The 22,451-nt window shown below is 35.4% G+C and overlaps 1 protein-coding gene across 1 annotated transcript; it reads left to right on the top strand.

The window, feature by feature from the left end:
- The first annotated feature begins 261 nt into the window (after positions 1–261).
- Positions 262–20,158, top strand: LOC140136503 (sperm microtubule inner protein 8-like). The gene is made up of 6 exons (XM_072158219.1): positions 262–580; positions 1,208–1,269; positions 14,526–14,578; positions 15,483–15,612; positions 18,309–18,373; positions 18,977–20,158. Exons 1-6 carry the CDS (start codon positions 394–396, stop codon positions 19,038–19,040), a joined length of 561 nt encoding a protein of 186 aa, XP_072014320.1. The 5' UTR covers positions 262–393; the 3' UTR covers positions 19,041–20,158.
- The last annotated feature ends 2,293 nt before the right edge of the window (positions 20,159–22,451 follow it).

Raw genomic sequence — 22,451 nt, 5'->3', positions numbered from 1 at the left:
TCTAATTCTACTTACTAGCAGAGCAAAATGAAAAAGAAAAAAACAAACAAGCAAAATGAGCAAATAACGAACGAACAGGAGTACCTTTTTTTCTTCTTCTTTTTTATCCCCGTATTTTCCCCCGACGCGTCGACTTCCCCGCTATCAATGCAGGAGAGAGCTGGGAAGTAGGCCTGGCCTGATCAGGCGGCGCGAAATAGCGCCACCACGCGTTGTCAAGACAACTGAAGACGCTTCTTCCGTGAAACAGCTTTCAGAGAGCCGGTATAAACTCGTGAGTAAGGTGAGTTCAACAACTAAGCACTAAAGCAAGTAGGCCTACGCTTCTGCACTGAACAGCACACAAAGGATATATTTTTATATAAAAATAAATAAATCGGAAAAAATACCATCATGTCGGGGACAGTTGTAGCACCTTATTATGTGGCGAATTATCCCACATTACAAAAAGTACAACTTGCTGCAGTTAAAGAAGGATTATATCATCCAAGATTGCCAACTTTTCGACGAATGGATATGGATACGGCGGGACATAAGTTACCTGATCAACATTGTAGGACAACAACAACTTCTGGCCCTCGTAAGTGTTGTCATCTTATTTGGTGTTACTATGTCATCATTTATAACAATCTTCCATTTTGTTTCAAATTTAAAAACATAAATTCATATTTTATTATTTTTACGACAAAATCTGGTGTGTGTTTTTTTTCGGGTTTTGTTTTTCTTTTCATGGTTGAGCCCAATTTCATTAAATCTGTACCATGTATCATGATGTATGTAGTACAAAATTAATCTAAAATAAATGTCTACTCGTACTATAAAGATATAAATAATCAAGGTACACAAAGCAACTGTTAAATTTAATTTAAAATGTTCATGAAGGCTACAATATTTTCCCATTCTCATAATAAAGGACTTCAATCAAAATACCACGCATAGGCAAGCTACAACATTATTGCTATGTTATGTAACAAACAGATAACAACACAACTAACAAAATAGATAATTAATTTGAATAGATAAGATTATGAATGAACTAGTCTATAATTTAATAAAATCGTAGCTAGGCTAAAAATGGTAGTATAAATGCCGCGCCATCACTTTAAAAATTCTTATAAAAAGTAAACTTTTTTAATGTTTAGGCCTATAGTCTATAGAAACTTTTTAGTCTCTAAAAGATTTTTTTTATTCTCATTTATTTTTGCAGAGGATTTTCAGAGCGCCACACTCACATATTTTAGACCTGCTTTACAACACTATGCCGGTGCCGTAAGTATATGAATCACTATTTGGTTTTTATGTTACATTATTAAGGGATCCAAAATGAGCGTTTATTGCGTTTCGACAGTATTTTTGTGGGACATGAGAGCACTCAGACCTATCGAATTGCATTCTGAATACGAAGCATGTCTTTCTGTTATCACATAATTTTCATTTTTTTAAAATCACAATATAATACAAATTTAATGACAAATTATAAAAATTTGATATTTTTCAAATTTTTGATATATAACAGTCCTCGAAGTAAATTATATAAATCTAATGATATATTCTTAAAGTGTATGTAGCAGTGAGGAAAAGCCGACGGTCAATTGAAAATTTTGACCTTTCATATTGAAGATATATGGATTTTTTTCCCAAAAAGACCTAATTTTTTTGGGTGTTTTGGGAAAAAAATCCATATCTTCAATACGAAAGGTCAAAATTTTCAATTGATCGTCGGCTTTTCATCCCACCTACATACACTTTAAATATAAATCATCAGATTTATAAAGTTTACTTCAAGTACTGTTAAATATCAAAAATATCAATTTTAATGATTTGCCATAAAATGTGTATTAAATTGCGAATTTCAAAAATCAAAATTATTTGATATCAGAATGACTTTCTTCGTATTCAGAATGCAATTCGATATGTCTGATGTGCTCTAATGTCCCAAAATAAATACTGTCCAAACGTTCATACCCCAGCCCTTTTACTGTTTCCTATTTTTCTTTGACTAACATGTTTTTCTCCTGGATCCAATATGCATGATAAACATGAACTCAAAAGACAATACACTTGGCAGTATTTATTAAATTTCAATAGCTTTACTTTTGATTACTTTTGTTACCGTGAAGTTCTTTAAGTGTTGAACCAGACTTAATCCTGTTTATAAATTATTCGTTAACTCAAGAGATGAGGGTCACAAACAAGGCACTCATGAATTATAATAAACATCACTATTTTATAATAGTCAAACGAATTTTTGAGTAGATTCATTGACAAAAAGTGGCCCAGCATGATAACGATTTTCATTGATCACAAAACAAACTTATTTTCGAAGTGATGTCGTCACGCTTTATCAGGAGTACAATAGCAACAATCTTGTTTTGTCAACGTGGTCAATTATATCGATCAAAAATTTAGCAGAAGTTATGGGTCATAGCTGGACGTGCTGGAAATAATTATTCTTAAAAATTTATAACATATTCACTGACATTATTTCTCAAAAATCGCTGCCAAAGAAAGCGAGATTTTTCACTGCAAAAACAAGTATTAATAGATTAACACAATAACACTATTTAAGTAACATTATTTAAACACTTTAAACCGTTAATATGTTAAAATATTAACATTTGTGTCAAAATATTATCAATTGTGTGTTAAAATATTAATACTTTCACACTTTTATTTACACATTAACACTATGATTAAGTGAGGATGTTCATTTTAAACGTTTTAACACGTTAACAACACTCTCCAAAAACAAGACTTACAAAACAGGGAGTGGGAATTCAAATGGGGTTTACCTGAAAGGCTGACTCCATTTGAAGTCTACCATGTCTACGGTACGGGGGAGTCTACCCCCCTGTGTGGGAAGTGGGAGATGAAGGTAAATCTGCTTCTGGGGAGGCTGTGGCGGTCAAAGAGATTTTAAATAGAAATAGAGCCGCAATAGATTATATAATCTTTTGTTCGTTTGATGCCGATTAGAAGTTGCGACAGGCTATTCATAAAAGTGGTACCATTGTTTCGAATAAAGGGGTTCCGCCATTAAATTGGTCACTGATCCGGCATCATATTAACGCTCTACACAACGGGCGAGTATCAATAAGTGACCACACTACATGTGTAAGGGCAGTCATGTGTAAAGTGGTACCATTGTATTCACGTATCCCAAATGTGTGCTTGTGTGTGTCTGAAATCTGTAAGGAGGCTTTATCTGTCAATGCAATCATCTTTACCACCCACCTGACGTTAGGCGTTTCATTTAAATAAATTGAATGCTCTTGCTGGTCGATTACACATTAGAATGTATGAAGGCTGCCATGTCCAGTCCATATATCTATATTACACTATAATGGTAATCGCTGTACGTATACATGTAAGTATAAGTATAGGCCTATAATTTATAAAGGTTGTTTTTAAGAAATTTCCATTTAATTTTATTTTAAGAAGGCGATTGGTATAAAAATAGTGGCGTACCCAAAGAGGGGAGGGGGTTGGGGAGGGGCAGATTCACCTCTGTGAAAAGTCTTGGGAGGGGAGGAGGGAGGAAGAGGGGAGGAGGGGATATGGAGAATGAGAGAGGGCTGGAGGAAGGAGAAATAAAAAGATATAATAAAGACAAGCAGATAAATAGAAATATAAGGAAAATGATGGGAATGAGAGAGGGAGGGTGAGAGGGGACAATGAGAGCGAGGGAGTGATAAAATGTAGGCCTAGGAAAGAATAAGTACAGAGAAGGGAAAAGAAAGGAATGATGAATACATTTAATAATAATTATTAGGCCTATATAATAACTAAACACATAACAGCACTGGGCAGCCATTCGACTATGTCAATGCCTTTATTCGTTACGTAATTAAAACGCCCAGTCAGATGTATTTCACATCTACCAAACACAACTCACCCAATTTCGCAAACTGGACGTTGAATGTACACGCTCATGAATATTGATTGGCAACATTTTCCAATATGTCAGCGCTCTAATCGGAAACAATAGAACAATAGACCCTGCAGAGCGTTGGTTATCATAACCACCGGCGGCGGATGACATGATCGAGCCGGCACCTCGTGAAACCGCCCGGCCGTATGGCATTTTCCATATACTGGTTAGTTTTGTGGGGTTCATTATCGAACCCCAACGGTTTTAGCTTGTATTTATATTATTTATCAACATAGGCCTATTTGTTTGTGATATTTCAAGCGTTTTAAAATTTCAAAATAATCCCATTCAATTACACGGTTGACGATGAAAATTTACTGAATTTAGGGAATGCACGTCATACACCACCTGCATAACCACTTCCTTACACCTTTTCTGCATTGATCAATCGTTTTTACATGCAAAGTACACATGCAAAGTGAAATCTGACCCTGAGTTTAAGTGTTTAAAGAATTTATCAATAAATCAATATTCAGAAATATCAATGTCTGGTTGACCCGGTTTATTGATAACAAATACAAGTCAGTTTACTCAAGACTTATAATATTTACCAAACAGTCTTCAAAATGTCTCGAGGGTATTTCTGTAGTAGAATTCGATACGGTTAAGGCGAGTGGGGTGGCCATATTTTTCCAGCTTTAGCCATCAGATTTAAACAAAAAAGTACAATGTGCTTAATATTATTATTTTTATTAAGCACATTGTAGTTTTTTAGTATTGAAATACATTAAACATGAGAAACTAATCAACTCCAGGCCAATAATTACATTAATCATGTTAAGGGAAGGGGTGTGAACGTTTGGACAGTTTATTGTGGGACATTAGAGCACATCAGACATCGAATTGCATTCTGAATACGAAGAATGTCCTTCTGATATCAAATAATTTTCATTTTATGAAATTCGCAATGTAGGGTACCTGCAGGTAATATGGGACCATTAAGGACGTTTAGCTTATGTTCATAAAAACTATAGAAGATATGCCCAAAAGAGATTGTTATGATGAACAACCTGTCCTTTAAGATTAATAAAACAGGCAATGTTATCTTGTTTTTATGTTTGTTTGGACGCTATGACGTCAAAATGACGTCATCGTCAAGTGTCCCATATTACCTGCATGTGCAGGTAATATGGGACACTGTGTTATCTCTATGGTGAAAATCAAAATGTTCAGAAAATCACTCTTTTGTTCTAAAAACATTTTTGTTACATGATTTTGAATGTTAAATGCAAATTTCAACAAGAAAATTCAATTTTCTAAATAGTTTTGCTTTTCGCATTGACAATGCACACAATTTCCTATGTGTCCCATATTACCTGCACCCATTCAGTTGAAAATCAGAGAAAATAATCATTTATAAAAGGAAAGTGCCACTTTTCAGTGGAATTTTACCTGCTGATAAGCTTAACCCATCACCTAAAGATCATAAAAAGTGACAAATGCACCCTCATTACCAGAGTATTTGGATACACAATCATAAAATGTGGCGTCACTGATTTTATATCAGGCCAAAAAAACGACGTAAATTTTTGGGCAATTTCACTCTTTTTGGCATTGATTTCCAAGAGTTTGATACACATACTCCAAAACTGCATTTCTAGAAGCACAATTGATGTCTCTAAACACTTAACAAATCAACTTAAGGGCAGAGTAATGGGAGAGAACATGGACCTTTTCGAGCTACATTATTTCTGAATTGTATGTCCAAAGTATATAAAACTATACATTTTTGGAAAGGAAATGAGTCAAGGAATCCCATGGTGACGTCAGATTTGTTCAAAAATCTCAAGTTTTTGAAAAAATCACAAAAATTCACCTTTTTAACCCAATTTTTTTGTGACAACTTAGAAAAAAATCCGTTCGGAGTAAAAAAAATTCAGTTAGCTTTTCATGAAGAAGAGACATGAACTTAGGGAAGGTTTTTTAATTTTTTTGAAATTCGTCTCTTTTTTCGAAATATTGAAAAAAACATGTGAAAAAAGCCATTTTGTCACTCTATTAAGCTAAAAATTGCACATAATGGTGTATATTTTTGATTAAAACAAATATTTTGAAACACTGAAAAAACCTTCCCTAGACTTTGATGTACTCTAAAGGATAGTGCAAAAAGTTTACCCTTTGTTTGCATATTTTTCGAGTTATCTTGTCACAAAAATCGCGCAATATTGTCAAAAGTGAACTTTGAGAAATCGACGTTTTAGTAAAAAAATGTCAAAATTATGCACAAAACGTCCTTAAATTTTAAAACGGTAAGACTTTCACACTTGTAAAAGCTGTATCTGGTGCATGGTCTAAATATACATCTTTTTGCACCAATGAATCTATAATCTCTGCTTTCAGTGCGCCAAAATTCAAAATAATTAAAAAATCTAAGTGGCATTTTGACTGCAAATTTTTGTTTTGTTTACACCACATTTGCTGGCGTTAACAACATACCGAATGCGCCTTGACTGCGTTGGACATACGCGCAGCGTTGCGCCGCGTCACGCGACGCGAATCGCGCGCGTAATCACAATATTTCGCATTCGCGCATTTCTGACTCATTATTTCCCGCCAATTTACTAAGCTGTCTTGAGCCATGTGACTTTTTAGAGTTGAAAGAGTGAAATAAATCAAGCAAAAATACGAATAAATATTAGCAAGTTGTATTTTATCATTTTCAAGTGAAAGAATACATCTTAGTGTTGATAAATATCAAAAAATCTAAAATTCGGTCGTGGACGAATGTGTCTTTCATTACTCTGGCCTTAAAGTGTTTACCTTCTCTAAGCTACTTTTTGTTAAAATGAAAACAGGTGTCCCATATTACCTGCTGTCCCATATTACCTGCAGCTACCCTAATACACATTTTATGGCAAATCATTAAAAATTGATATTTTTGATATTTAACAGTAGGCCTACTCGACGTAAATTTTATAAATCTGATGATTTATATTGAAACGGAGAGCCAAAATGCGATTTCAGATTTTTGGCCTGTTTTTAAGCTTACCTCCTGTGTGTTTGTCCATTGCAGAGATACGAAAATTCAGCTCTTGTCAAATTCATATTTAGAGAAAAGTCACGATGCTCACGTGTTCGTGGTAGTTTTTAATTGTTATTATGCATTTAAAAATGATTGCATGGCTCTGCACAAGGTATATTTTTGTAAATATTTGGATTTGTTTACCTGTCGATCGTCAGTTTTTGCCGTGGGTTGAAATACGGCAGAGAAATTTGTCATGTCGTACGTGCGATTTTGGCTTCAAAATTTCACTATTCTGCTAGAAGTTGTCACAGAGATCTTATAATATTGTGTAAATAATTTTGTCAGGAACAAAATAAGGTATTACATACCGTCTACGAGTAAATATTCAGGACAAAATTCAGGTTTTTCTTGTTTGTTTACAGAATTTTGGATTTGTCATTTTGAAAGTTCCCGGCCATCAGTCGTCTGTGGCGTTCGTAAACAAGTTTTTGTAAAAATTGTAAATTTCTTTAAAAACGACTTTTGTTGATCAAACTTTGGATTATTTCAGATGTAATTGTTTAAGGATGTAGAATTTTAAGATATTTTTGAGTATTTTTATGTTTTACATGGTCAAAAAGGGGGTCATCAGTTTGATTCTTGATTTAAAAACACTTTAGCAATTGTTCTAGTTATTAAATTGTTGATTTCGTCATGTTCAAATCTTTTCGAAAGTGAGCGCCTGACGCGGAGTGACTGCGCGATATCCATAGTAACGGAGCTTACGCTTTGAACGCAGCCGCCAAAAGGTTCCATGAACGCGTTCAGGAGAGTATATAAAGGCCGTGCACGACGCAAATTAATCAGATTGCTTGGTCAGGACCGCGACACTCCGGAGGACAGCAGAGGACAGAAAAATGTGACTCTCCTGCTAGTCTCCTACACAACCAGTTAATTATGTTTTTGTTCATACCGCATACAGTCTGGCCCGCGCCCGAGACTAGCAGGAGAGTCACATTTTCTGTCCTCACATCGGTATAGGCCGTCTGCACGTTAATTGTACGGAGTGTCGCTTCTCTACCTTTATTTTCTCTGGCTTGGTGGACAATAGTCCACCCACGAACCTTCAGTCAGAAGGTAAGCACTGCCAACCAAAGCAAATACGCCCTACTCTGGAGCTCAGATTGAGCTAGGGGCAGCTTGGCTACCACAATAGTGGCGATACCAGGGTGTTATGCACTCCGGTGATTTGGCCTAGCGCCTATGCCTAATTTGGGCAAGTGACTTGCCGCACACATGCACAAATCCAATGGAAAATTATGCACTGTATGTGCATTCATTGTTGCATGGCAAGCTCGTATTTGGTGTATAGGCATGGATACTCTGAAGTAGGCCTAGGCCTTGGCCTAGCCTACGACTATGTCATGTGATGAGAGATTCTGTTGATTAAATTGTATTTTTTTGCTTCTTGATTATTCAAGCAGATAGTATATTCGGCAGCATTTATTGTTAATTTATTTGGATTTAAAAGAGAGAAATTAAGGAAATATCGTCATGATCATCAACAGAGATTGTGTATTTACCAGTGTTAACTTGTATTTATGTTGTGATGTGATAAGACAAATATGAAAGCAAAATAACAATACAAGATATAACAAAAGAAGCAAATATAAAACAGAATTGTCAAGTCTCATTTTTACCTGTTAGCCTTCTCCTTTCATGCATCACTGATTCCACATAGGCCCCCTATCTTGGGAAGAATTTTAGTCTTTGATACTACGCTACCACTTGTATGTTTATAAGGCTAGTCTTCTCCACCAGTCGCTTATAAAAGTATTAGGGGCAAGCTCGGTCCCGTTACAACTGGTGTCTGGCGGTAGGATAATTCAAAATTTTAACAGATTTTGGCTCACGATTTATTATGGCAGCGACTGAAGATAGTGTTGATACTTCTCCAACCGATACCAGCTCAGAAATATTAGCTGGTGATGAATTTAATGTTCATGAAAGTGATGAGTCAGTGAGAAGTAGGCCTAAACTTTCTAGCAATGACACTCAGCCTGGAGTAAAAATAAAGCCTCAAACTTACGATGGGACCACTTCCTGGTCAGACTATTTGATACAATTCGAAATTGTTGCTGAATGGAATAAATGGAATGATTATACCAAAGCCATTTGTTTAGCAACTAGTCTGAGAGGTGTTGCTCAGAGTGTACTGGGATATTTGGATTCCACTGAACGGCATGATTACCACTCACTTGTGGCCTGTTTGAACCTGAGGTTTGGAACCGAAAATCAGGAAGAGCTATTCTGGGTGAAACTTAATAACAGAGTAAGGCACCCAAAAGAGTCATTGCCTGACCTAGCTCACAACATCAGGAAGTTAGTCAAACTAGCCTTACCAACAATACCAAGTCCTTTCTCACAGGAGATAGCAAAGAGATACTTCATTAGTGCTATCAGAGAAAGCGAGTTACGGTTAAATATCCTGCGTGCAAAACCTGTTACTTTTAATGATGCAATTAAGTTTGCCGTGGAAACTGAAGCTTTTTACAAAGCTGAAAAGTACAGGAAGCATCAAAATGATGCTAATTCAGATGGAATTGCTGAAGGGCAACTTGTAGACGTGACAAAGAAGACTGGAAGATCATCGAGAAACAACCGGAAGTCTCCCTCATCACAAATGCGAGCCAGGAGAAGGTTAGCTTTCTTAAAAATCCAGAAAAAGTTAACCAGGCCGCATGCTCCCTTAATTGGGAAAGACTGTGATGATCTACCCTGCCAAATATCATGCTCAAGCAGTTTCAAGAAGAAAGGGAGAAGGACACGAAAGTCTCCATCATCTAGAAGACGAGCCAGGAGACGATTAGCTGTAAGGAGACAGTTAAGTGGTCAGGAGACTCCCTTGATAAATGGGGAAGACTGCCAACTAGCAGGTACCCCGAGTCATAATCAGACGGTATTAGTTGACCGTATAGGCGTAGGTGAATGGAATTCATCTGGTCAATACGCCGACACTCTGAGAAAGTTGTCATCTCAGATGAGTCTTTGGAAGAGGTCAGCCATGTTACTTGATGACGGTCATGATGGTATAGGTAGGCCTACACGATCGGGCCTATGCACCAACTCATTGGCACCAGGAGACTTGTCATCATCAGAATGATTCTGGTAGAGTGACCAGCTATCATGATCATGCAGACATATATGATGTCTGATGGTATATATAATTTGTAAATAGCTTTACGAGGAAGATTCAAGGAGACGAAAGTTAGATAATATCGTGTTTATGGGATAATGAGATGCGGAAAAGCCCTCGCCGTATAGTCATTGATTCTTGTGGTGTATAAAGTCCGGAAAAGGGCTCACCGACGTCTTGCACTGCCTGCTCACAACTCCTTGCCGCTAAAATATGAAATTACTGTTTTATGAAGTTGAAGTCAGGTATAGGCCTTGCCGACATCATCATCATATAGACGTGTTTCATAGCGGATTGTCTACTCGACATGTAGACCCTGTATATAAAAATTGTTTTCATTATTATTGTTATTATGTAATCATAATAACTCGACTCTGAGAGGAACAGCCTCCAATAAAAAGAACTTCATGAATGAAATTTTATTTCAGCCAAAACGTGATTAGAAGTTTGATATGACTTTACTGACTGCAGCGGTATTGACATGACAATCTTTTGATCAAGTTTTGTCTCTGTGAAATTCTTGTTCTTTTAATAGAGCAATTCTGGATTTCTTAATTTAGATAAAGTGAAAGACACCTCATGCACTTTATTTCGACAACTATTTTTACAATCATTTGGAATGATGGATATGGGGACATCGCCATGAAAAATATGGACAGTATGGACTGTCGCGGGCACTCATGCTGTTTTACATGAGATTTCATGCCTTAATTCTGAATTGAATGTCAGATATTGCAGATTACGAAGACAGATGAAGAAAAATAAAATGGAGACGGAGATATATAGCTACAGTTAAATAACAGACATCGACTCAAGCCTACAATAATGGTTGCTTCATTGAATAACCATTAGGTCTGTACGTGCTATCTACTGAAGATAGCAATTATAAGTTTTGTTGTACGGCATGTGCTCTTAAGAAGATTAACAAATGAAAATCAACTAGATCTCATCATGTGTTCTCTTACTGATACTGTTGAGGCATCACCACGGGCCGGTTATGCAGATCTTATGATTTTGGAACTCTGGTTGGTGCGACGCGTCGGTGACTCACTGATTGCAGTCATGATGTTTTCAGAGCAATGTCAGGCTATGTAGGCGCATCGGTAACAGAGAATCAAGTTTCGCTCTTGGGTGGATTACCAACTGAGAAAGCCTTCAAGGACTTTTTAGAACTCAGGTGCAAGAGTGAATGGCAAAAGTGATATTTGACTAGTCAATGGTTATTCTTTACCAGGTCAAATGTTTTATTGGATGATGTATGGTTTCTTTACACCTTGCTTAATTGATGTAAGGGCGGCGCAGTCAACATTTCCTCTCATGATCGACGGTGAACCAATCTGGCAGTTTCTCATGAGAGTTGCGAAAGAGGTATGATAAGGTAGATTCTCAGATGTTGAAGATATCGAACTGAAGACAAAGGTCCATCAGAAGAAAGGACGCTGAGGAATATAGAACTTTTATAATAGGCCTATCTGAACTTAAATAAATTGATCGTTAATTGTTGGAAAATTTTAAAATGTTAAACTGATGTTTTGTGTAACTTGATGCAGAGACAGACTTCTGTTCATTAGCTCGAAATTCAAGATTAAAACTGGTATTGTTCAATTGAAAATGAAATTGATGGAAATGTGCACCAAGGTGAATTAAATGGTTCCTGTAAATTAATATTTTATTGGTAAAGAGGAGTATGCATAAAAACCAGGTGATAAGTAATGATGCTGTGAAATAATTGTATAAAACTTGTAAACCTAATAATAATATAATTTGCATGTGAAATAGAGTTGTATATAAAATGAAATTGTTTTTATAATGTATGTAGTTGTAAATCTGCCGAATAGCCAATCAAATTTTGGAAAACTTTTTGAGGTCACGAGGTCACGACAATGTTATTGTCAGCCTGTCACCAAACGATGGTTGAGTGAATTTACCGTTCTTGTTACTGTTAAAGTTTTGTCAAGGAAATGCTCTGATTTTTGATTGTAATTAAGTTAAATAATTATACATGTTACATTTCGGGACGAAATAGTCTCGAAGAGGGGCGTAGTGAAACGGAGAGCCAAAATGCGATTTCAGATTTTTGGCCTGTTTTTAAGCTTACCTCCTGTGTGTTTGTCCATTGCAGAGATACGAAAATTCAGCTCTTGTCAAATTCATATTTAGAGAAAAGTCACGATGCTCACGTGTTCGTGGTAGTTTTTAATTGTTATTATGCATTTAAAAATGATTGCATGGCTCTGCACAAGGTATATTTTTGTAAATATTTGGATTTGTTTACCTGTCGATCGTCAGTTTTTGCCGTGGGTTGAAATACGGCAGAGAAATTTGTCATGTCGTACGTGCGATTTTGGCTTCAAAATTTCACTATTCTGCTAGAAGTTGTACAGAGATCTTATAATATTGTGTAAATAATTTTGTCAGGAACAAAATAAGGTATTACATACCGTCTACGAGTAAATATTCAGGACAAAATTCAGGTTTTTCTTGTTTGTTTACAGAATTTTGGATTTGTCATTTTGAAAGTTCCCGGCCATCAGTCGTCTGTGGCGTTCGTAAACAAGTTTTCGTAAAAATTGTAAATTTCTTTAAAAACGACTTTTGTTGATCAAACTTTGGATTATTTCAGATGTAATTGTTTAAGGATGTAGAATTTTAAGATATTTTTGAGTATTTTTATGTTTTACATGGTCAAAAAGGGGTCATCAGTTTGATTCCTGATTTAAAAACACTTTAGCAATTGTTCTAGTTATTAAATTGTTGATTTCGTCATGTTCAAATCTTTTCGAAAGTGAGCGCCTGACGCGGAGTGACTGCGCGATATCCATAGTAACGGAGCTTACGCTTTGAACGCAGCCGCCAAAAGGTTCCATGAACGCGTTCAGGAGAGTATATAAAGGCCGTGCACGACGCAAATTAATCAGATTGCTTGGTGGACAATAGTCCACCCACGAACCTTCAGTCAGAAGGTAAGCACTGCCAACCAAAGCAAATACGCCCTACTCTGGAGCTCAGATTGAGCTAGGGGCAGCTTGGCTACCACAATAGTGGCGATACCAGGGTGTTATGCACTCCGGTGATTTGGCCTAGCGCCTATGCCTAATTTGGGCAAGTGACTTGCCGCACACATGCACAAATCCAATGGAAAATTATGCACTGTATGTGCATTCATTGTTGCATGGCAAGCTCGTATTTGGTGTATAGGCATGGATACTCTGAAGTAGGCCTAGGCCTTGGCCTAGCCTACGACTATGTCATGTGATGAGAGATTCTGTTGATTAAATTGTATTTTTTTTGCTTCTTGATTATTCAAGCAGATAGTATATTCGGCAGCATTTATTGTTAATTTATTTGGATTTAAAAGAGAGAAATTAAGGAAATATCGTCATGATCATCAACAGAGATTGTGTATTTACCAGTGTTAACTTGTATTTATGTTGTGATGTGATCAGACAAATATGAAAGCAAAATAACAATACAAGATATAACAAAAGAAGCAAATATAAAACAGAATTGTCAAGTCTCATTTTTACCTGTTAGCCTTCTCCTTTCATGCATCACTGATTCCACATAGGCCCCCTATCTTGGGAAGAATTTTAGTCTTTGATACTACGCTACCACTTGTATGTTTATAAGGCTAGTTTTCTCCACCAGTCGCTTATAAAAGTATTAGGGGCAAGCTCGGTCCCGTTACAATATTTAAAGTGTATGTATATATAGGTGGGATGAAAAGCCGACGATCAATTGAAAATTTTGACCTTGCGTATTGAAGATAGGTATGGATTTTTTTCCCAAAACACCAAAATAAAAAAGGTCTTTTGGGGAAAAAATCCATATCTTCAATATGAAAGGTCAAAATTTTCAATTGATCGTCGGCTTTTCCTCCCAGCTACATACACTTTAAGACTATATCATTAAATTTATAAAATTTACTTCGAGGACTGTTATATCTCAAAAATGTGAAAAATATCAAATTTTAATAATTTATCATAAGATTTGTATTAGATCGTGGATTTCATAAAATGAAAATTATTTGATATCAGAATGACATTCTTCGTATTCAGAACGCAATTCGATAGGTCTGATGTGCTCTCGATATCTCATGTCCCACAAAAAATACTGTCGAAACGCTCAAAACGCTCATTCCAGATCCCTTAATATATGAAAATAAAAGTGTTGGGCGCCTTCATGCCTTGGGATCTCTAGAATCCATATCATTTTCTCTTGTGTGTCCGCTTTGTTTGGTCCAAGATTGGGCTTGGGCCAAATATTGGGCCTATATTGGACCAATTTAGGCTGTCACTGTGATGCCAATATGAAGATTACCGATGGTAAGCCAAGATTGGCCCAATATGGGCAGCAAAATAATGCCGATGCATTGGCGTTCGAAAACCAACGTTGGGCCAATAAGACATATTGTGCATTTTTTTTACTTAATTTTTATTTCCTTTTCTTTTTAGAATGTTACAGATACAGGAAGATCATTACGGGAAACATATAGAGACGATTTATCGTAAGTAGGCCTATTGTATGACATTTTTATATTTGCTTTCATTAGACGGTTAGTAAAAAATAGTGATTTTTGAAAACATAATAAAACACCTTGACAGGTAAGTCCTGCCTGATGCTCCCACCCCCCTTTTTTTTTTTTTTTTTGAGGTTCGTTACCAAATGGTTTTTTTGTTTTTTGTTTTTTTTTGTTGTTTTTAATTTTGTCATCAAAATGCGATAAAACAATGAAGAAACTTCGAATTCTCTTATCACCAGATTTATATTTGGCAACTTTAGAAAATTAGAAACAAAATAGAAATTACTAATTTTTGTCCCCGAAAATATTCAACCCGATTTTTATACCAAATGATCCCTTTTCCCCGTTAATTTTATACCCAATGAGTTGACCTCTTACACCCAATGGCCCTGTAACCGGCGGGCACATACCCGTCACTTCTAAAGTTGAGTGCCCCCCCCCCCCCCGAGTTATTTCCAAACACACAAAACTGTCGAAAGCTCAGACAAATTTGAAAAATTATATCATGGAAGAACGAGACATTCTATTAAAAGAAATATAATGGCTTTCTGGAGTTTCGATTATGAAAATGAGGAAAATGGAGAAATAAAGAAGGAAAAATAAAAATAAATAATGTAAAATTTCGTGACAGGAAAATTGAAAAGGAACAAGGAAACGTGAAAAATTATTGAAGAAAATTAATAGTAACACACACAATTTGAATAAGGCAAGTAACCATGGTAACCAGGGCGGCCTAATGAAAACACTTCGAGAAATTCATCCATGCATGTGAACAAAAACAAACAAAAAAGATGATGAAAATATGATGAAGAATAGTGAAATGATCATTATTAAATCTGATACATCATTTTTCAATATTAATCAATTTTGATATTTTGTTCTTTTTCAGGAATATGAAAATAGATTGGGCCAAAGCTAAAGAAAGTACAGACTTACCAAAAGCAGAAACCAAAGGAGAATTACGGTTTACCGGCTACGCAGTCAGATATCTCAAGCCTAGTGTATCAGGATCATGGAGGGTGAGTATTATTTTGACCCCTGTACTTTTGTGAGGCTTAGATATCATAGTAGTTTCCCTGTATGACGGGTTGGTTTTGGGCTATTCCAGTTGAAAATCTACGACTTCATTTGAAATCTACGGTCATGTGGCTGTATGGATTTAAACTGGAATAGCCTTTTATTTTGATTCGTTCACACAGTGTTTTTTATTAAAACGTAAAATACTTCAAATGAAATGCCAAAATATATCAAAAATTACATGCATTAGGCCTTCCTATATGCATGTAGGGCCTACACTTTCCGATATTATACAAATAGGCCTACTATATGGTTTGAAGGGAAATAGGGTCACTATTTTTCCCGAGGTACTGGCTACAGGCCTACCACCCGAACCCGAAGGTTTTACTAATAATTTTACTAATTTCTTGAAAAACGAGCCAAAAATATGCATATTCGGGATGTTATGACAATAATCATGTCACAAAAATCACAGACTTGGAACAAATCTAAGCATTCAAAATCTTGAGTATATTCCGAAATTTTGCGCTAATTTTACTATACTATACTATACTATGCAAGCATTTATATAGCGCTCTTACAAAGAAAACCATGTATCACAGCGCTTTACAAGAGAAAATAAAGAAGAACAAACATACAAGAACAAACAACAAATCAAATATCAAATAAATGAGTCTTTAGATTAGACCGGAAGCTTGCCAGCGTTGGAGAGTGGCGGATATGGCGAGGGAGTTTGTTCCAAAGAAAAGGTCCTGCAACAAAGAAGGCTTTATCGCCAGTTAGAGTGCGTGTATGTGGAACAATGAGAAGCCTGGGCTGATATTCATAAAACCACGATAGGCCTAGTTGACAGCTAAAATTGACTTTAGCAAGCTGCTAAGCCTAGCTGATTGCTAATTCTTATTCATAAAACCCAGTTAGAGTTAGCAACATTCTAAAATTTTGCCAAAACTTTTGATCTGGGGCAGCGCTAAGTCACTAGTTGACAACTAGTCAGTCTGCATTTGGACATGATTTATTGTTTTAATTTCATATTAACTGTTGTCAATTATGAAAAATAATGTTCTCAGAATATTCTGTTTCTGAGGTCTTCAGTGTGTTTTACACATAAGAAACTGTCTTAAAAACACACAACAAATTTAGGGTGAATGAATAAACATTGAACTAAGCCAGTATTGTTTAACCAAATTTGCACAAGAAAAATGATTATGATATAGCAAGTAATCTTTAGTTAAGCAGATATGTTCAATCGAAGCAATTCTGTTCAATTGTTTGATACGTAAAATATATATTTTGGAGACATGTTACCAATGTTCTCTTTGGTAAAGATGCATGACTTATTTTCAATAACAAATTATATGTCAATTTGATAAAGATAAATCATGCTTGGCTTACTCATGGTGGACATTTTGTTATGATTTGCCGTAACAACCTTGTAGGCCTATATAGCTTACAAAATACACATGTAATTTTATTAACGAAATCTCAATGAAGACCATCAGCAATGAGTCATTACATTTTGATCATTTTGACTGTGGTTCAGAGCTCAAGTATAATAGACATGTATTATATAAGCCTATTGTATTAGATGTTACACAACTGTTGAAGGCCATAGCACCCAAAACACACCCAAATAAGTTATCAGCTAAATATTTCTAGTTGATAGCTAGTTAGCAAAGTGTTTAGCAAGGTTTTATGAATAAGAAATTAGTTGATTGCTACGTAGCTATCAACTAGTGGATTTAGCATCTTGCTAAGCACTAGTTGGTTGCTAATTTAGCAAGGCTTTATGAATATCGGCCCTGGTGTCCTGCGCAGAGCGTAAACCACTTCTACTGGGAATGTAAAGCTGAATTAGTTCAGTGATGTATGATGGAGATGTTGTTGAGTCCATGAAACATTTGTAGACAATGGTTAACAGTTTGAAATGGATGCGACTAGGTATTGGTAACCAGTGGAGTTCCCTTTTTTGTGTGTTACTTTATGGTAATGAAACATGTCTTTTCCAAAAATTAGAATGCATCTTTGGGCTTGGTTGTCACAGCAAACGAAAAACACCCTAAAAACGCATGTTTTGGCCCTTAGGCCTATTTCCAAAAATTGGCCAAATATTAAAATTTGACTTTCTTTGCCAGTTAGAACTGACTAAAGGATTAGGATTTAGCTATATTTCATTTGGCAAAACAAGATGATGTTTTTCTTAATCCCGAAAAATTAGTGCTGTATTTTTCTGGAATAAGGAGTAGAACCTGTTACATTTTCTCCAAAGAACCTTTTCTTGAACATTTATCATAACCATTTTAGGTGTTTTTTTAAATAGCCTCTTAGACTAGCGTATTAACTATCAGAATACTTAAGTATACATGGTATAGAACGTTTCTGGTACCAAATCAGTTCTAAACTATTATGTAAAGCTGAAAATGATTCTTTGAAGAATCAAGGATGGTTCTTTAGAGCTTATAAAATCTTCTTTTTTTGTTGTTGTTGTTCTTTATAGAACTATTTTAGCAGGGACACTATCACACTAACATTATTTTAACCTCTGAGTCAGATAGAAAAGTTAACGTCAGCCATGACGAACAAGAAGTAAATTGTTGTGATGCAAATAGATTGAAGAAGAGGATATCTAAGCACCCTTTTACCACATTTGAACCTTACATCTAATCAATCCTCGGATTTAACATTTGTTTCTTTTCAGTATACATTCAAACAAGAGCCCATGCTTGACCAATATGGACAGAGACCACTACCAGCTAATATTTAGTAAGTATAAGCTGTACCCATTAACTATCCAACATAATTATAAAAGTCTATTGCCAACAGAAATATTCATATTGAAAAAGCTTCCTAATAATGCACCAAAGAATTTATAGCAGACACGTTTTTATTGAAATTTGGACTAAGTGTAATTGGAAATCCCAAATAAGTAAATAATAAAAACTAGCAGATAAATAAAGGTAGATTTTACAACATGATGTTTATGAAGAAGATAGTATTGTGAATTGCTACGTGAATGTATTATGATTTGTTCCGCGTCCGTATATGCGTATAATAATATTCAGCACAATTTGCTATCTTCAGAAGATAGTAATAAAATGAAAGCGGTGTGTCGGTGTAACGAGTCAAGTCAAACCGATCTCAAGGTATCGACTCCAGTTAATTGTCTTAGCATATTGTAACTGATTACCATGGTTTCCCACATGTATTGTTGTATATATACCATTTTTAGATTTCCGTGGCCAAAGTTTTAAGAAATCGACACATCTTATGATCTTAGGAAACTCGCTTGCCTTCAATTCTGTATTAATAGTATAGATTCTAATACATTTTTTTTTCTTCTCTATTTTTTTCTTTTCATGCGAGCAGCAGCAGATATCGAGATACATTTCCACAATATAGCCGGAATATTGCGCTGGAGGCATGGCGATAAGTCATCGATCGTAAAACTAATCTTCTACAACTGAAATGAATCATTTTTCTACCAAAAAAAAGGACAAACTTCGATATAAATAAACCTTTGGAATTTCACTTTTTATAATTCAAATTGTGTAATAAGATTCAACACATTATGTTAATTTTATGTGTCGAGGGTTGAGAACCAGAAAGCCTTAACTCACCGATGAACTGCTCTCAAAAAATGAACATTAAGTTGACAAAATGTACTTTCTGAGATATTCCCGATTTGAAATCCTTATTTTATACCCTTTAAAATCATACCAAACATAACATAACATAACAGAAAACTTTTGGTGCGCTGTTCCTTATGACAAGCTCATAACGCTTACAAAGTAAAAATAAAAACATCTTAAAGTACACAAACAAAAGCCTTAAATAAATAATGTTATAGAGTACAAACCTTAAATTTACATAATACAAGGCATAAAATAACACAGACACAAACATCATTAGGATGTCTCCTTGCTTTGGTTTTCAAAAATCAATATTTCAAACAGAATTTCTTTTGTTTTCTGTTGAATTTCGTAATGGGCTGTATCTTTTATAGCGCCCTGGCGATTAAATGAGCAGGTTATTGTACGTTCAGGCTTTCTGGTTCTCAACCCTCGATCATTTATCAATTTATTTACTTTTATAAAGAAATGAAGAAATAAAAAGTGTATACAAATGTAAGAAGAATCAGTCATGACCTAGCATCCAGATTTCCTCATCGTTCATGTAGTTCAACAACAGCTAACAACAGAAATATAGCAAAACGTTATTTTAAATAACATTACTTGCAAACTCAAACCATAACTATTATTAAGGAAAATAAATATCAATCTGTTGAACTTCGCAATACTAAACAAACTTATACGCATCCCAAATTAGGCAAAGCAAAGAAGCTCCGCCATGGTTAAAATAAGAAATAAAATATTTTTGTGATCACGTCAACCCGTCATACATTTATGATACACCTTCAATACAGTAACAATGTTTACATATAATTTTCTATCCAATACTTGGAGGAAATATTTGGATGTGTAATCTTGTATTTAAATAATTTTTGTAAGATATTATCGATGTATAACATAACAACGTAAATAAAGAATTTATATTGTAAATATTTTTTTGTCTTTTCTTTCGTTTTACACAAAAAAGGCTTTTAGTTTTGAGTTATCCGTTTTTTATGCTATCTAGTTAAAAGCCATAATGTCACGATATCCGTCAAGTTTTTTTTAATTATTTTATTCTTTGCCCAAAATGTTTATATAATATAAGTAATAACTGCTGGGCAGGGTTTCTGTCCATTTTAAACCGAAATAACAAAGTGAAAGAAACCTCACTGGATATTTTGGCTGGTGGATTTAAAGTCATGTCATAATTATTGCTCTGTTGACCTACAAATACAACACATTTTGGCTGATTCCATTTAGGTGTAAGTTGGGACATGTGTAAACATTCCCGGTGGGTTCAGTTTGTATTTAAAGGTAGGACGTATGACCGTTCCAGGATTTGAAAATGACCCCTATTTCACGGGGAATCGAGGACATTTGCAGCAATTTTACCCCCTATTTTGCGCGAAATCAAGGAAAATTTGCCCCCAAATACCTCCCCTATTTTTATCATTTTGAGGACGCATTTTCATTTCATCCCCTTATCACGAGGAATCAAGGACATTTTTTCGAAATAAATACCCCTATTTTTACCATTTAAGGACGCTTTTGAATTGTTACCCCTATTTCACTGGGAAATGAGGACAATAACGAAAACTGTGGCAGTAAAACACGGACGAAAGTCCTAGAAATATACCCTATTTTTCATTTCAAGGACAATTTTGCTCCAAAACAACCCTAATTTGTACAATCGCGAACAATTTTGTCCTCGAAAATTCCGCGGACATTTCTTGAAAAGTACCCCTAATAGAGGTTATCCACTTTACTCATGCGTGACTTCTAACAAAAGGCGCTGGTTCCCGTAGTATTCCTCATTCAAACTAATTCAATGAACGACCTCGGGTTACCTGCATGACTTTGGCGGGCTATTTTGAAATAGTCATGGTTGCACATACAGGTACTTCTTTTGAAAGTCCTAAACAAGGTATAGGAGTCGCTGGTAGGATATGCAGCTTATAGAACACGGATAACCTCTATTGGAACCAGCATGCGTACACATTGTCAGCGAAGACTGAACCCACCGGGTAAACATTATGCCAAGAAATCAGGTTCGAAAAAACATTAACCAATTCATGTTGTCAGATCGCACATTATGGCTTTGGGATGAACTGTTTATACCTGAGGCTCTTTCTATCGGATATTAATATAGCCCGTCACTGTCATAGATAATTGATTTCCGGGTTTTACAAAACATTCAATAATAGCCTGGAACTGAAAAAAATACCATCACTTCGTGTAGTGTATAGACTTTATACATTTAAGGTGACAAAGACCTTGGAACTAGTGCTCAGTCTTCGAGAATTTTAAAATAACGGTTTATACCCTAGAGTATTAAATATTTATTTATTCATTCTTTCTCTTAGGCAGTGTAGCTTGTCTTCAATGCTGAGACACTAATTTCCAAAAAATTCTTATAGGCCTTTCACAGTATAAAACAATTTTTAAATTTAATAAATAAACACATAGGCTGCATGTACATAATGTATCTATTTCACCTTGGAACCAACTTGGAAAACAGTGACAGTGCATTGATTGGTCACCCCAGGTTAAATAAATAAAGAAATACTAAATAAACAAGTATTCCTGAAAAAAATTGGTGTCAGTTCCAATTTACAATGTAATTATTATTTGAATGTAATGTTAAAGAGAAGTTTTGCACTGTAGCGCTGACAAGAACATGAGTGGTACCGGTAGTTCATATATCATTAAATAGGCCCACATGTTATGGCGCAACGTCAGCCTTCTATTCTTCAAATCTTTTCAGAGGGCGCACCACCAAATCACTCCACGATTTATGTACCAGTGAAATTCGGTTAAAATAGTCCACCGCTTATTTGAGCTTGTTGTGGCTTATTTTCAAAAGATAATTGTCAAAATTCGCCCGTTTTCAGCTCATTTGCTTCTGGCAAGTGTCTACATGAAGGAATCTGAGAAAAAATCCCAATATTATATTTCAGAGGTGAAGTTTTTGCGCAAATTTGAACAACGTCCGGTTTCAAAAATGAGTGATTTTTTAGGTTTAAATTTGAAATGGAGCCTTGATCTTTGGTTCGAGTTGTATTTTTTCCTGAATGTATTTTATGCTTTCTCTCCCCACCAGCTCCAAGTACAGATAAAATACAAAAAGCTGAAAAGGAAAAAAAAAAGATGTGGACACCGTCGGCTTCCCCCAGTGTATTATCGGCCGGTGCCATTATCACGTGACTGTAGAAAAATGCTGTTGCCACCAG

The sequence above is a fragment of the Amphiura filiformis genome, chromosome 2 (assembly GCF_039555335.1).
Source record: "Amphiura filiformis chromosome 2, Afil_fr2py, whole genome shotgun sequence".
Classification (NCBI taxonomy): domain Eukaryota; kingdom Metazoa; phylum Echinodermata; class Ophiuroidea; order Amphilepidida; family Amphiuridae; genus Amphiura; species Amphiura filiformis.
The sequence above is the reverse complement of the archived record's forward strand: the minus strand, read 5'-3'. Positions and strand labels throughout refer to the sequence as shown.